The sequence below is a fragment of the Pinus tabuliformis genome, chromosome J (assembly GCF_031772625.1).
Source record: "Pinus tabuliformis cultivar Carrire ecotype Pingquan chromosome J, CPIR1, whole genome shotgun sequence".
Lineage (NCBI taxonomy): Eukaryota > Viridiplantae > Streptophyta > Pinopsida > Pinales > Pinaceae > Pinus > Pinus tabuliformis.
The window spans coordinates 712,041,189-712,056,589 of NC_142295.1; the positions used below are offsets into that span (position 1 = coordinate 712,041,189).

The 15,401-nt window shown below is 37.7% G+C and overlaps 1 protein-coding gene across 1 annotated transcript; it reads right to left on the reverse strand.

Moving 5' to 3' along the window:
* Positions 1 to 269: 269 nt before the first annotated feature.
* LOC149228767 (uncharacterized) lies at positions 270 to 878 on the reverse strand. Its single transcript, XM_089380854.1, has one exon. It carries the CDS (start codon positions 876 to 878, stop codon positions 270 to 272), a length of 609 nt encoding a protein of 202 aa, XP_089236980.1.
* Between the last annotated feature and the right edge of the window lie 14,523 nt (positions 879 to 15,401).

The following is a 15,401-nucleotide window of genomic DNA, read 5'->3' on the forward strand; positions in this document are numbered from 1 at the left end:
AATTCCATATCTTCGAGCCCGATTTCATTGGTGAACATCTCCGAATCTTCTTCTGCCCCTTCCGTTGTTTCTTGAACCTGATGGATGATACTTGAAGGGTTCGCCTCTAGATCCTTCATTTCTGGTGTGGCTGTAGATCTGCTTATATTCGTGGTCTCTTGTTCTTTATTGTTGTCCTCTGATTCCATTTCTGTCTCTAATACTTCAAATGCATTGCTTGTATTGCCATGTGAAGTGTTTGCCTTGGTTTGGTGTTTTTTATTTGCTCTCTATTTGGCTTTTGGTCTTGTGAAGACTTCCTTGTTCTTCTCTCCTTTGTTTTCCTTGTTTTCCCCTGCCACTTTGTTCAGTGGGCATTCTCTGATTAAATGACCATGCTCATGACATTTTCTGCAGCGGAACGAGATTTGTTCATAGTCTATGGCTTGGAAATAATCTTCATCTCTGTATTCTAGCCATAGGCCCTCATGCAATGCTCCCGAAACATCCATCTCCACACAGATTCTAGCACAAGAGGTATACCTTTTTTGTAATGTCGCTTCTGAGGCCTTGATGAAGGTCCCTAGCTTGTTGCCTATCTGTTCCAGTGCTGCATGTCCCCAATAATCAATTGGAAGAGAAAAAAGGTGTATCCATACTGGTACCTGCTTGAAGGTTTCCTTTTCTGGTATGAAGTTGGGTTTCCATGGCCTTATGTAAAGACCTGCGGAGGCAAAGAAATACAACCCTCCATCGAATATCCGATCCTTGTCTTCCAAATTGGAGAAAACAACAGTAAAGAAACCCTTGGCTCCTAAGTGCAGCCTTACATCACCTCTGGGTTTCCATTGCTGCTTTATCCACTGGCACAGTGCTCGCTCTATTGGCCAAAACCCCATGAACCTGTAGATCACTGCATGTTTGACCATGTGGTCTCAGTACGACTGAATTTCCGGATCAGAAATCACAACCCTTAGGGTTTCTGTGGCTTTGGGCTTGCACAAAGACTAGATTTTTTTTCCAGTGGGTGCTGATGTTGTTCCCCCCTGTTCCTCTTTATCTTGATTTAGAACCTCTTCCTCTACCACTGCCTGTTCCTTCTCCGGCTTGTTTCCTTGTGAAAACTGTCCTTGGGAAGGATTCTTGCTGTCTCTGTACTCTGTACTTTTGCTTTCAACATTTTCCTTCAGTTTTTTGGTATTTTTACCTTCATTATTCCTCTTCCCCTTGCTGGATGGATTCTCCTGATCTGACTTCTCATACCCTGATATCTGCACCCCGTCCTATGCTGTCTTCTTGTTCATCATTATCTGTTTGTATGATGGGGTCCCAATGGACCCCACGTTTTCCATCTGTCGGGTCAGAGTTTGCCCCCTTCTGTGAAGCTCTGCTGCTCTGGCCCTATTCTTCTCCAGAGTTAGTACTTAGGTTGCTGTAGAAACCGTGATCTTCAAACCCTAGTTCCCACCAGAGCTCCCCGTCTCACTGTAAAAACTCCTTAAGAAAACTATTGCTAGTGTGCTTATCTTTTATTATTTTACATATTTAGTTGTGCAAAATGAAGGATGTGTGGAGGATGGGGTATGTGCGGGAGAATGATGATTGCATACAATTGTGAATCTGTATGGAATGAAGAATGTGCAGAGGACAGGATATGTATGGGAGAATGAGGGTGAAAAGGGGACTTTATTTCAAAAACATGAAGTTAATTTTAAATTATTTTCCATTTAAAACTTTTATAGATTTAGTTGTGTAGAAGGACAATTGCATGAAGCTATGAATCTGTGTAGAGTGAATGATTTGCAAAGTACAAGGTATGTCTAGGAGAACGGGGGTGAAAAGGGAATTTTACTTGGTACATTGAATGAAGATGTGTGTAGTTAGCGAATTGAACACTGAAAGGACTGATATTTACCCACAACGATGTTTTCTATTCATCAGAGGACAAACATCGAGACAATAAAAAAATAGATGAAAACTTTATTTGTGTAACGTGTTTCAAACAAAAAATAATAGCAGGTGGTGATTTCTAGGGAAAGGAGTCTGCAAGTATTTGAAATGGCTAGTATTGTGAGGAAAAAATTCTATTTGTAGTGATACAAATCACACAATTCCTCATATCTATAGGAATTATGGTATATTGATTACGTTTGTCAAATAATGAAATGTGTAACATTTTCTCTTCGCAAAATATTTCTTAATACTATGTGCATTTGTGACAAGGACATTTTAAATGTGTGTGAATAGTTAGTGTTGTGCAAGAGAATGGGTGTGCAGAGCAAGGAACAAAAACTTTAATTCTCAGTGTAACAAAAACTTTCATTCACAATTTTGCGGTCTCGCTGATAAATTTCCCATCAACAAATTTCTTTTGCATATCCATTCTTTCTTCTTACATTTTTGAACTAAATATCCATTATTGAATCTTCAATTAGGTGTCTTCTTAGTGCGTGTGAGGAACATTATTGTTATAGAAATGATAGTAATGAAATTCCGTAAGTTATGGCATCACTGGGCAAAGCAATAACATAATACATCTTTGATTTCAAAATTTTGTGATCCATATTATTTTTGAGAATGTCTTTCAGATTAATTACATCATTAGTTGTTGGTCAATGTTTCAAACCATCTAGTGTGATTCATCCTTAGGAACAAAATGAAAAAATTAATCTATCCTTGGGTATAAATAACAAATATGCATCATGTTCTAGAAATAAATGTTATAACAATTAGATTAATAAAATATTTGTTTTAATTATATATTGCAATAAACTATTTTATTTTTATTTTTATTCTTTCATATATATAAACATATTTTTATAAGGTTTTATACATTTAATAACTTTAATAATATTATTTATGATAATATTGTATAATATAAATATATATTAATTATTTTCCTTTTAATTGATTATTGACTATAAGATATTAAGATATATATAATATTATAAAAATATTATTTTTCTTCATTATATTAGATTTGTTTTCATATACATATATCTTTTTTTTTAATTGTTTATATATATATATATATATATATATTTTGGTCAAACCTCTATTCCCTTTTTATATATTATTTTAATTGTAAGTTCTTGATATAAATGTTATTTCTCCAATATTCTTTTATTTCCAATAAAATTGAGAATAATTAAAGTCTTAGATACTGAGTTTCATCCTGTTTGACGTTCTCTTTTATCATATTAATATATTTAGCTTCATAAATAGTATGATATTATATATAAAAAAAATTGTAAGCTTGGCAAGGCTACATGTTCATCATGTCTAATATATCACCTCAATAGGGGTGGGGAATTGAACCGATGACTTCACATTAAGGAGTGCCTTAACAGGGCACCCAATCACTGTCTATCCAAGACCCCATGGACATAATAATATATAATTTTATTAGTATAATAATAATAATTTTAATTTATAATTATAGTTGGTCTCTTTATTCTCTCTTATTATATAATAATATAATGTTAGTTTAGTCTAATTTCTCTTCCCTTTCTATATTTTATTTATTATTTTTCATTCCAAATATATGGTTGTTTTTTTCTTGTTAGTTTCCATAACTAGCTGGTTGTTTTTAATATTTTCTTATCACATAATATAATGATTAGATTCTTTGACCCAACATTCATTAAGCAAAAATATTTTATTAATCTAATTTTTATAACATTCGTTTCTAGAACATGATGCACCTCTGCTATTTATATTGAAGGATAGATTGGTTTTTTCATATATGTACTGAGGATAAACCACATTAGATGGTTCAAAATGTCAACCAACAACTAATGCTGTGATTAATCTGAAAGACATTTTCAAAAAAACATAATACATGTTGAGGAGGATAGGTATTTATTGGTATTGGTGTTTTCTATTAATCAAAGGGTAGAAAATTTGGACGATAAAAGATATGGATGTCAAATTTATCTCTGATACAAAGATTTCATGACGTGTCAGAGGCAAAAAAGTAACAAGTGACATGTGTCTTGATTATGGTTACTATTTTGTGACATGTGTCAGTTGCAAAAAAGTAACAAGTGGTGACTTCTAGTGAAATGAGTCGGCAAGAATTTGAAATGGTTGGTGGAGAAGGAAATAAGTTATTTTCTCATATCGATAAGAGCTTTTACTAATCGACTACATATTTTGAATAATAGAGTGCATAAAGTTTGTTCTTTGAAGATTTCATTTAGAAGCTGGGAGTATTTTCCAAGCTTCTATTGTCTTACATAAACTGTTATCTATGAAGTTGAGGTTGCATAAGATTATATTCTCAGCTTTGATATAGTGTGATAGAAATGTAGTGTGATGTTCCTTGTTATTGATAACTAGTACATGTTGGAGATGAATGCATTTAACATAACGTTATTGGCATAAACTACTAATTTGTGGTTGGCAGCAGTAGTGCAAAAATATAGAAGATCTACAATACTCCCATCTCTTCAATGGATTCACCTTGGACGATTTTAGATTGAAATTTATTATTGACAATCTCTTTGCTGATTATCATGATCACAAATAGTTCATAATTATTTATATGATAAATTTATGTTTCTTATGGAATTTATAAGAGTGGTATTAAAGCAGTAGCAAAGTGTAGAGTAAATGGATGCGATGGTGCTTAGATTTGGTATGATCAATTTCTAATTATTTAGTGTGTTGTGTGTAACAATTTTGACATGGATAATAGTAACAGTTGTGGGAGAATAGGTACGTGGAGAAAGGAAAATAAAATATTTCGGTGCAAAGTTTCATATGTGTGTATGCGTTCAACATTGTTGAATTTTATAGCAAGAGGATGTTATTAAATGTTAAGATTTGAACATTGGAAATGTTAGTTTTTTTAACAAATATGTAAACATAATATTGATAGGATCTTTTCCTTGTGCAAAGATTATAATGAAAGCTTTGATTATGCAGAGGAAGCTTGTCTTGGTTTTAGTTTGAAGAAGTTCATTGTATGGAGGAAGAAAAAAACAATTTAAAGAGGTCGTGCTAGATTCTGTATAACCATAATTATATGAGGCTATTTCAATGTGCATAGCTTACAATGAAAGGTTTCATTTTGCGGATGAGGCTTATTTCTATTTTAATTTGAAGAAGAATCTTTCATTGTGTAGGTGAAGCTACTTTAGCATGTGCATAATATATTATATCAATGCTGAAAGGAAAAATATTTATGCAGAGTGTTGATACATTGTAAATGATGGCTAATTATTTAGCATAATGTGTGTAGAGGTACAAAGTCTCATGAAAGAGTGTTTGTGTTCCTTAACCTGTGCAACTTGCTCAAAGTCATTAGTTTTTTATTTTTATTTTTATTTTTTATTTTTAATGAATTCTAATGTTAAATAACATTTTTCATCACTATAGTAGCTATTTCAAATGCTTGTTGACTAATTTCCCTAAGAATCACCACTTGCTACTATTTTTCATTTGAAACATGTTACGGTATGTTTGTATCGAAGATAAACCTGCCATTCATATTTTTTATTCTCGTTGCTTGTCCTATGATTAATAGAAAACACCGTTGCAGGTAAATATTAGTTCTTTCAGTGTTCAAATCAACAAGTACACACGTGAATATGCCTCTATTCAGTGTGCTGACACATAGGAGAAATGAGAGAACCGCACAATGTATCAATGTTTCTCATCCTTGTTATGCACATTCATTCTCCCACACAACACTACTTATTCACACAAATTAAAATATATGTATTGCATAATAATTGTCGGTGAAAAGTTTCAAAGTTATAGTGACCCAGGGTTCGGCCTACGTTGCCAACAAAGGAGGTCATCGTAGTCTAGCTTTTCATCGACATTTTCACTCCCTTATAGCAATAGAGTGTCTCACTTGAGTCGAGTTGAAACCATTAGAATGATTAAGGGATTTAGATTAGTATCAAAATACCATTTGCACCATCAACTCTTTTATTATCCACGTAACTATATTACGATCGAGACATGCATTCATCAAATAATAACCAGAGACATCATTCATATAAAGGAAACAAGAAAGTTTAGAATGGGCTACACATTCATTAGATAAAAAACACGAGATTTTTCAGAACTCCTTTTATATTAAAATTTCCAGTCAATACATCACAAATTGATAGACTTGCGAATCCATTCAACTCAAATACTACACCAGATCTAACAATACATAGATTAAAACTTCTGTGTAGATGCAAATGATACGTGTAACTACTAGCAACACCAAAAAATTGCACAACTCAGACATTCTATATATGGAAAAAGGGTGTTGATTTGTCCCTTTGTATCTTATTTTATAGACTCTCTTGCTTGATCTAGTCTTCACGATGGTTGGTTGATCCCATATTGGATTTGGTCCTATTTGACAAAATCCTAGTGCCATTTCCCTTTTTCCTATTGATCCTTTCAAAATTAACCTGTCTTTCCTTTTTTCGTGGGTGCGCTTCCTTGTTTTCTGACTGTATCCTTTACAACTGTTTTTTTCCATATTTTTACAAAAATGAAGGATCCAACATAATAATAATAAGTATTTAATCCACAAAAGATTCAGTATGTTTAGTCTAAAAACCACTCTTTCTAGTTGTTCCTATTGCATTATGAATTAAAGCTTGTGTTCTTGGATATTAAATTAATCTCACATCTGTTGAATAAAGTTCCCTCTGCACCACCTTTCTCATGCACATTCCCCTTCCTTCACATATCCTTTATTCCAAACAAATTCATATATGTATGAAACTTCTCTTCAACATAGCTAAATTTGTACAACCTTGACATAGGCTATAGGAATAAAGTTCCCTTTGAACCCCGATTCTCCGCACATACCCCATCCTACACATATCCTTCAATTGACACAGATTCATAACTCCATGAAAATACTCTTCTGTACAACTAAATTTGTAAGAAATTTAAATGGAAAAGAGTTTAAAATTAATTCCATCTCTGTGGAGTAAATTCCCCTCTACACTCCCATTCTCCCCTACATACCCCTTCCTTGACACATTCTTCATTTCCCACTTGTTACCAAAACCAATTGTTTTGAAGGATTTGAACATATAGATATTGGCATGAACCATTAATTCGTGGGAACACAATGAAAAGAAATCTATTAGCATAAACCATTAATTTGTGGTTGGTGGCATTAGTATGAGAATACTTTAGCGTATCACACTACAAGAAAAAAGGTCATTGGTGAGGGCCATGCCTGTGATGAACCTTTAATGTTTGTCACCAATGTCACATATGGTGACGGCCCTTAAATTTTTTTTGTTGTAAGTGCATATAGTGATGGTCCTTTAAGGTTTGTCACCAAAGCCATTTTCAATGACACTTTTGGTGAGGTCGTTAAAAGTCCGTCACTAATTCTCTCTTTGGTGACTCTTTTGGTGAGGGTCGTTAAAGGTCCATCACTAATTCTCTCTTTGGTGACACTTCTAGTGACGATCTTTTATTGACCCTCACCAATGCTCTTTTTGGATACTTTTGGTGACGGTCAAAACATGTTTGTCATCATTGATCATTCCGATGAGTTTTTGAAGGCACCATGTATCTGTTACTATATTTTTTTATTATCAAAAGATAGTGATTTAAGACCATTGTTGTGGAATCCTTTTCATTATGTGTCCAAGGCCATAGTGGTTAGAGTCAGTCAATTTGTTAAGAAGTAATTAGTGTGTATCATTTCCCTCGAGTAATAAGGATATAACTTTCCTATGAATCAACACATGATTCATCTTTATTAGGTTTACTATCTAGCAAATTCCCTTTAGATAAAGTTCCACTAGTGTGTGTAGGAACTATATTATTTAATACATAATCAAACTCTCTCAATTCTATTAATGAGAGAGATCTAACACTCCTCAGCATCGCACATCTTAACATGATTTGGCACACACTAACATTCCTTGGCACCTCGCATGTCTTGGAACATATTTGTACCTAGAACATATTTGTAACTAGAACATATTGCCATGAGTAGGATGCCCTAGCACATGTTGACATGCCCTATCATAGCATAAAACTCCCCTAGCATGTGTTGGAATTGCCTATAGTCCCTAGCATGCCCTGTAACACCTTGGCATAGTATTACATTGGCAAACATTAGCACTTGGCACACATTGGCCCTTGGAATCTATTGGAACATATTATTAGTGTGCCTAGCATGCCCCTTTTGAAAAATATAAAGTCCCAACTTATTAACCTTCTTATGTGTTCATTTCCTTGCATTTTAGCTTGGTTATTCCTTTTTTCCTTTGAAACTCCTTGACGCATATTGGCATACTCTCGCACCCTGGACATCCTAGCATGTCTTAGGACCTGGCATGTGTTAGCATGCCCTGACACTATTTGGCACATGTTAGCACATCCAGGAACTATCTAGCACACTCTAGCACTTCTTGACATGCCCTAATATTCCCTGGCATGCCTTACCAGTGCTACAAATGCCTTATCACTCCCTCCATGGCATGACATCTAGCATTCATTGACACTCCTTAATACAACCTCATATTCATTCACTTCCATGCATTTTGACTTGGTTCTCCCTTGTGTTTTCCTAGTACTCCCTAACACTCCTCAACATGAATTGGCACTCTCTAGCGTACCTTAGCACTCTTCAACATGCTCTTCACTTCATAGCATGCATCACACTCCCTGACACACATTGGCACTTGGAAAGTCTTAGCATGTTTGGAATGCGTTGAGATGACTTGGTATGCTTTGGCATGGTTTAATATTAAATTTATTTGAGATAAATTATTGGAAAGTAGATAAGAAGCAAGGAAGGAAGATTTGGCACTTATAATACACTAACACTTGGCACTGGACACCTATTGGTGCCTAGTGTTGGTGTGCCTAGCATGCCCCTCGTGGAAAAGGTAAATTGATGACTTATTAAATTTATTATGTGATCATTTCCTTGTAGTTTAACTTGTTTCTCCCTTTTGTTTCCTTGACAGTCCCTGGCATGCATTGTCACACCCTTGCACATCTTGTCATGCCTTAGAACTTGACACATATTATCTTTTTTGACATGCCTTCGCACTATCTAGCACATGTTAGAATGCCCTAGCATTCCCTAACACACCTTGGTAGTCATGCCCTCACAACTAGCATTACGTTTTCCCATGACTTGGGAACATTACATTCCCTGGAACACCTTAGCACTCCCTAGTTGTCATGCCATGATAGATAGTCTTACCATTTTTTCCGACTTGAGAGCCCAACCAATTCATTAACAAAACAATATTGTTCCCAACACAAAGTATCCATTTCTCTGAAATTTCTTTGTCCACGCCTTATCAAAACCATAGGCTTACCTCCTGCAAGTCTTATTCTGAACTTCTCCTCAAACACTTCATCCTCGGGACACTTGGAATTCACTGACACTCCTTGGCAAACACTCTTATTAGTTCATTTCCAAGCATTTTGACCTAGTTCTCCCTTGTGTTCCCCTGACACTCCCTAACACTCCTCAACATCCATTGACACTGTCTGCCATGTGTTAGCACACCTTTTCATTCCTTGGCATGCCCTTACACTCCTTACTTATCATTCCCTCACAACTACCCTTACCTTTTTTTAGACTTGGGAACCCAACCAAGTCCTTCCTCAACTACAACAACTTAACCAAGTTATAGTTACTACAACAAGATTATGCCTTATTCATCTAAGAACCACCTATAACACATCTTAGGCTACTCATGTCCAACCTCAACTCATCCAACTTAACAAGTTACCAAGTCAAGGATCATGTCCAACCATGGCCATAAAACAACTAAGAAACACAGTTTACATCTTGACATGCCATAACACTTGGCACATCAAAGAATACCTTAGCACTATGTGGCGCGTGTTAGCATCCCCTACATTTCTTGGCATGCTTTGCACTCCCTAGCACACCCTAGCACTCCCTAGCATGCCTTGGCACTCTAGCATGCATTGGCACTACCTAGCATATAATGTTGTCACTCCCTCCTTAGAACACTTGGAACTCACTGACACTCCCTATCACACACTCTTATATGTTCATTTCCATGTATTTGAAACTAGTGATCCCTTTTGTTTCCTTGACACTCCATAAAACTCCCTGGCATGCATTGGCACACCCTAGCACCTAGCACATCTTGGCATCTTTCCTTGGCCTCTAGCATGACTTAGCACTGCCTACCATACCTTGTTACTCCCTTAGCACACCTGCAACTCACTAACACTTCATGTCAAAAACTCTTATTTGTTCATTTGCATGCATTAATTTGACCCAGTGCTTCCTTGTGTTTCCTTGGCACTCCCTAACACTTCCTAACACATGTTGACACACCCTGGCACCTGGCACATCTTGGTTACATGTCACCCTAACAATCTAGCATGACTTAGTGTAACCTAACATATCATGTCACTCTCTCCATAGCACACTTGGAACTCGTTGACACTCCCTATCACACAATATTATTCATTCATTTCCATGCATTTTGACCTAGTGCTCCCTTATGTTTCCCCGACACTCCCTAACACTCCTTAGCATGCATTGGCACATCTTGGTATGCTTCCCTAACACTCTAGCATGCCTTGACACTGTATTTCATACCTTGTCACTCCCTCCTTAGCACACCTAGAACTTGCTGACACTTCATTTCCATGCATTTGAAACTAGTGTTCCTTGTGTTTCCTTGGAACTTGGCTCTAACACTCCCTAACATGCATTCGTGCTACACCCTGGCACCTGAAACATATTGGAATGCCTTAGCAGTTGGATTGTCTTAGCAAGCCTAACATGCCTTGGAATTTTCTAGCATGTGTTAATACTTCCTGGCATTCTCTGGAACACCTTGGCACTCCCTAATTGTCATGCCCTCGTAGATAGGTTTACTATTTTTGCGACTTGAGAACCCAACCAAATAATTGGCAAAAAAATGTTGTGCCCAACCCAAAGTCCCCCTTTCTCTGAAACTACTTTGACCAAACCCTTGTAATTTTAACCATAGGCTTTCCTCCTACAATTCCTATTTTTACCTTCTCCTAACACACTTTGTCCTTGAGACACCCGGAATTCATTGACACTACTTGGCACACACATTTATTTGTTCATTTCCATGTATTTTTACCTAGTTTTCTCTTGTGATGCCCTAACACTCCCTAACATTCCTCAACATGCATTGGAAATGTTTGACATGTGTTAGCATGCATTTTCATTCCTTGGCACGCCCTGACACTCCTTAGCTATAATACCCTCACAACCATCCTTACTTTTTTTTGGGCCTTGGGAACCCAACCAAGACTTTCCTCGACTACAACAACTTGACCAAGTTATAGTTACGACAACTAGAGCATGCCTTGTTCACCTAAGAAATGACTATAACTCATCTTAGGCTACGCATGTATAATTTCAACTTATCCAACTTAACAAGTTACAAGTTATCATGTTAAGGCTCACATCCAACCATGGCCATAAAACGACTGAGCAATATAGTTTACATCTTGACATGCCATAACACCTAGCACATCTAACAATACCTTGGCACTACGTGGCATGTGTTAGCACCCCTTACATTCCTTGGCATGCTTTGGCAGTCCCTAGCACCCCCTAACATGCCCTAGAAATATAGCATGCCTTGGCACTACCTAACATATAACCTTGTCACTCCCTCCTTAACACACTTGAAACTCACTTACACTCCCTATCACACACTCTTATTCGTTCATTTCCATGCATTTTGAGCCAGTTCTCCCTTGTGATTCCATGGCACTCCCTAACACTCCTTGATACTTGGCACATCTTGACATGTCACCCTGGCACTCTGGCATTCCTTGGCACTACCTAGCATACCTTGTCACTCACTCCTTAACATACCTAGAACTCACTAACACTCCATGTCACATACTCTTATTCATTCATTTCCATGCATTTGAAACTAGTGCTCCCTTAAGTTTCCATGGCATTCCCTAATGCTGCCTGGCATGCATTGGCACACCCTAGCACTTGGCACATCTTGGCATATCATTGCCTTAGCTGCTAACATGCCTTAGCACTGCAAATAATATCTTGTCACTCCCTCAGCACACCTGGAATTCACTGACACTTCTTGCTAAAAAAATTTTATTCATTCATTTCCATGCATTATTTTGACCTAATGGTCCCTTGTGTTTCCATGGCACCATATAGCACTTCCTAGCATGCATTGGAACACCCTAGCACCTAGCACATCTTGGTCAGATGCTTCCCTTTCACTCTAGCATGCCTTAACATTACCTAGAATACCATGTCACTCCCTCCTTAAGACACCTGGAACTCACTGCACTCCCTGTCATACACTCTTATTCATTCATTTCCATGCTTTTTGACCTAGTGCTCCCTTTTTGTTTCCCTAGCACTCACTAACACTCCTTAGCACACGTTGGCACACCTTGGAACTTGGTACATCTTGGCATGCTTCCCTAGCACTATAGCATGCCTTGGCACTGCCTAACATACCTTGTCACTCCCTCCTTATCACACTTGGAACTCGCTAACACTCCCTATCACACACTCTTATTCATTCATTTTCATGCAATTGAAACTAGTTTTCCCTTGTGTTTCCTGACACTCCCTAACACTCTCTAGCATGTGGTGGTGCCACACCCTAACACTTGATACATCTTGCCATGAATTGGCATGCCTAACATTCCTTGGAACTGTCTAGCATGTGTTAGCACTTCTTAGCATTTCCTGGCACATGTTGGCATTCCCTAGTTGTCATGCCCTTATAGATACCCTTACCTTTCTTGCGACTTGGGAAACCAACCAAGTCATTGAAAAAATAATGGTGTGCCTAGCCTTGACACTCCCCAACACTCCTTGTTATGCATTAAAACCCTCTGGCATGTGTTAGCATTCCTTGGCATGCCCTGGTACTCCTTAGCTATCATACCCTCACAACTACCCCTACATTTTTTGCAACATGGGAACCCAAAAAAATCCGGCCTCAACTATAACAACAACTTGACTATAACAAAAAATTGACCAAGTTACAATTACTACAACTAGATTATGCTTTGTTCACCTAATAACTTCCTATAACTCATCTTAGGCTACTCATGTCGAATATCAACTCATACAACTTAACAAGTTACGAAGACAAGGCTAACATCCAACTGTGGTCGTAAAACAACTAAGAAACAAAGTTTACATCTTGACATGCCATAACACCTGGCATGCCTAACAATCCCTTAGCACTATGTAGAACATGTTAGCATCCCTTGCATATCTTGGCATGCTTTGGCACTCCCTAGCACATCCTATCACTCCCTGACACTTAGCACAACTCGTACTCACTAACACTCTTTGTCACATTCTTATTCGTTCATTTCCATGCATTTGAAACTAGTGCTCCCTTGTGTTTCCCTAGAACTTTTCCCTAACACTCCCTAGCATGTGTTGGTGCCACACCCTGGTGCCTAGAACTTCTTGGCATGCCTTAGCACTTGGCATGTCTTGGCATGCCTAAAATGTCTTGGAACATCTAGCATGTGTTGGTACTTCCTGAAATTCCATGGAACACCTTGACACTCCCTAGTTATCATGCCCTCATAGATAACCTTAATTTTTTTGTAACTTGGGAACCCAACCAAGTCATTGACAAAATAATGTTGTGCCCAACCCAAATTCTACCTTTGTCTAAAACTACTTTGTACATGTCTGATCAAAACCATAGGATTTCCTCTTGCAAGTCCTATTCTGAACTTATCTTAACACACTTCGTCCTTGGGACACTTGGAATTCACTGACACTCCTTGGCACACACTCTTATTCATTCATTTCCAAGAATTTTGACCTAGTTCTCCCTTGTGATGCCTTGGTACCATATAGCATACATCTCACTCCCTCCTTAGCACACCTGGAACTCCCTGACGCTTCATTTCCATGCATTTGAAGTGAGTGCTCCCTTTTTTCCTTAGAACTTGGCCCTCCCACTCCCTAGCATGAATTCACGCCACACCTTGGAACCTAACACATCCTGCTATGCTATCATGCCTTGGAACTATCTAGTGTGTGTTAGTACATCCTAGAATTACTTAGCACACCTTGTTACTCCCTAGCTGTCATGCCCTCATAGATAGCCTTACTTTTTTTGTGACTTAGCAACCCAACCAAGTCATTGGAAAAACAATGTTGTGCCCAACCCATAGTCTCCCTTTGTCTGAAACTTCTTTGTCCAAGCCCTTATTGTAACCATAATATTTACTCCTACAAGTCTTATTCTGACCTTCTCTTAATACACTTTATCCTTGAGACACATGGAATCCATTGACACTCCTTGACACACACTCTTATTCGTTCATTTCCATGCATTTTAACCTATTTCTCCCTTTTGATGTTCTGGCACTCCCTAACACTCATGAACATGCATTGGCACTGCCTGGCATGTGTTAGCGCACCTTTTGATTCCCTGGCATGCCCTAACACTCCTTAGCTATCATGCCCTGATAACTACCCTTACTTTTTTGGGACTTAGCATTGCCTAGCATACCATGTCACTCTCTCTTTAACACACCTGAAACTCAGTGACACTCCCTATAACACACTCTTATTCATTCATTTCCATGCATTTTCACCTAGCTCTCCCTTGTGTTTCCTTGGAATTCCCTAACAATCCTTAGTACGCATTGACACGCCTTGGAACTTGACACATCTTAGTATGCTTCCCTAGCACTCTGGCATGCCTTGGCACTACCTATCATACCTTGTCACTCCCTCCTTAGCACACCTAGAGCTTTCTAACATTTCATTCCATGCATTTGAAACTAGTTTCTCCATTGTGTTTCCTTGGTACTTGTCCCTCACACTCCCTAACATGCATTTGTGCCACACCATGGAATCCGACACATCTTGACATGCCTTAGCACTTGGCTTGTCTTGGCATGCCTATCATTCCTTGGAATTATCTAGCATCTGTTAATACTTCCTGGCATTCCCTGGCACACCTTGGCACTCCTTAGTTGTCATGCCCTCATAGATAGCCTTATCTTTTTTGCGACATAGGAACCCAACCCAATCATTGGAAAAAAATTGGTGTGCCCAACCCAAAGTTTCCCTTTGTTTGAAATTTCTTTATCTATCCCCTTATTGTAACCATAGGCTTTCCTCCTACAAGTCCTATTCTAACCTTGTCCTAACACACTTTATCTTTGAGACATCTAGATTTCATTGACACTCATTAGCACACACTCTTATTCATTCATTCCCATGTATTTTGACCTAGTTCTCCCTTGTGGTGTCCTGGCACTCTGTAACACTCATTATGCATTGACACTATCTGGCATGTGTTAGCACGTATTTTCCAATGCATGGTCCTCTTTTTGTCAACAATGTGGGCCCTTTGTCTCAAGATACCTTATCTTCTTTGGAAATAAGACATAAAAAAGTTGTTCTAGATATTTCAAAATGG

Bases quoted from the DNA above. Each gene is read 5' to 3' on its own strand.
- LOC149228767 (XM_089380854.1), bottom strand. From the start codon at position 878: ATGGGGTTTTGGCCAATAGAGCGAGCACTGTGCCAGTGGATAAAGCAG.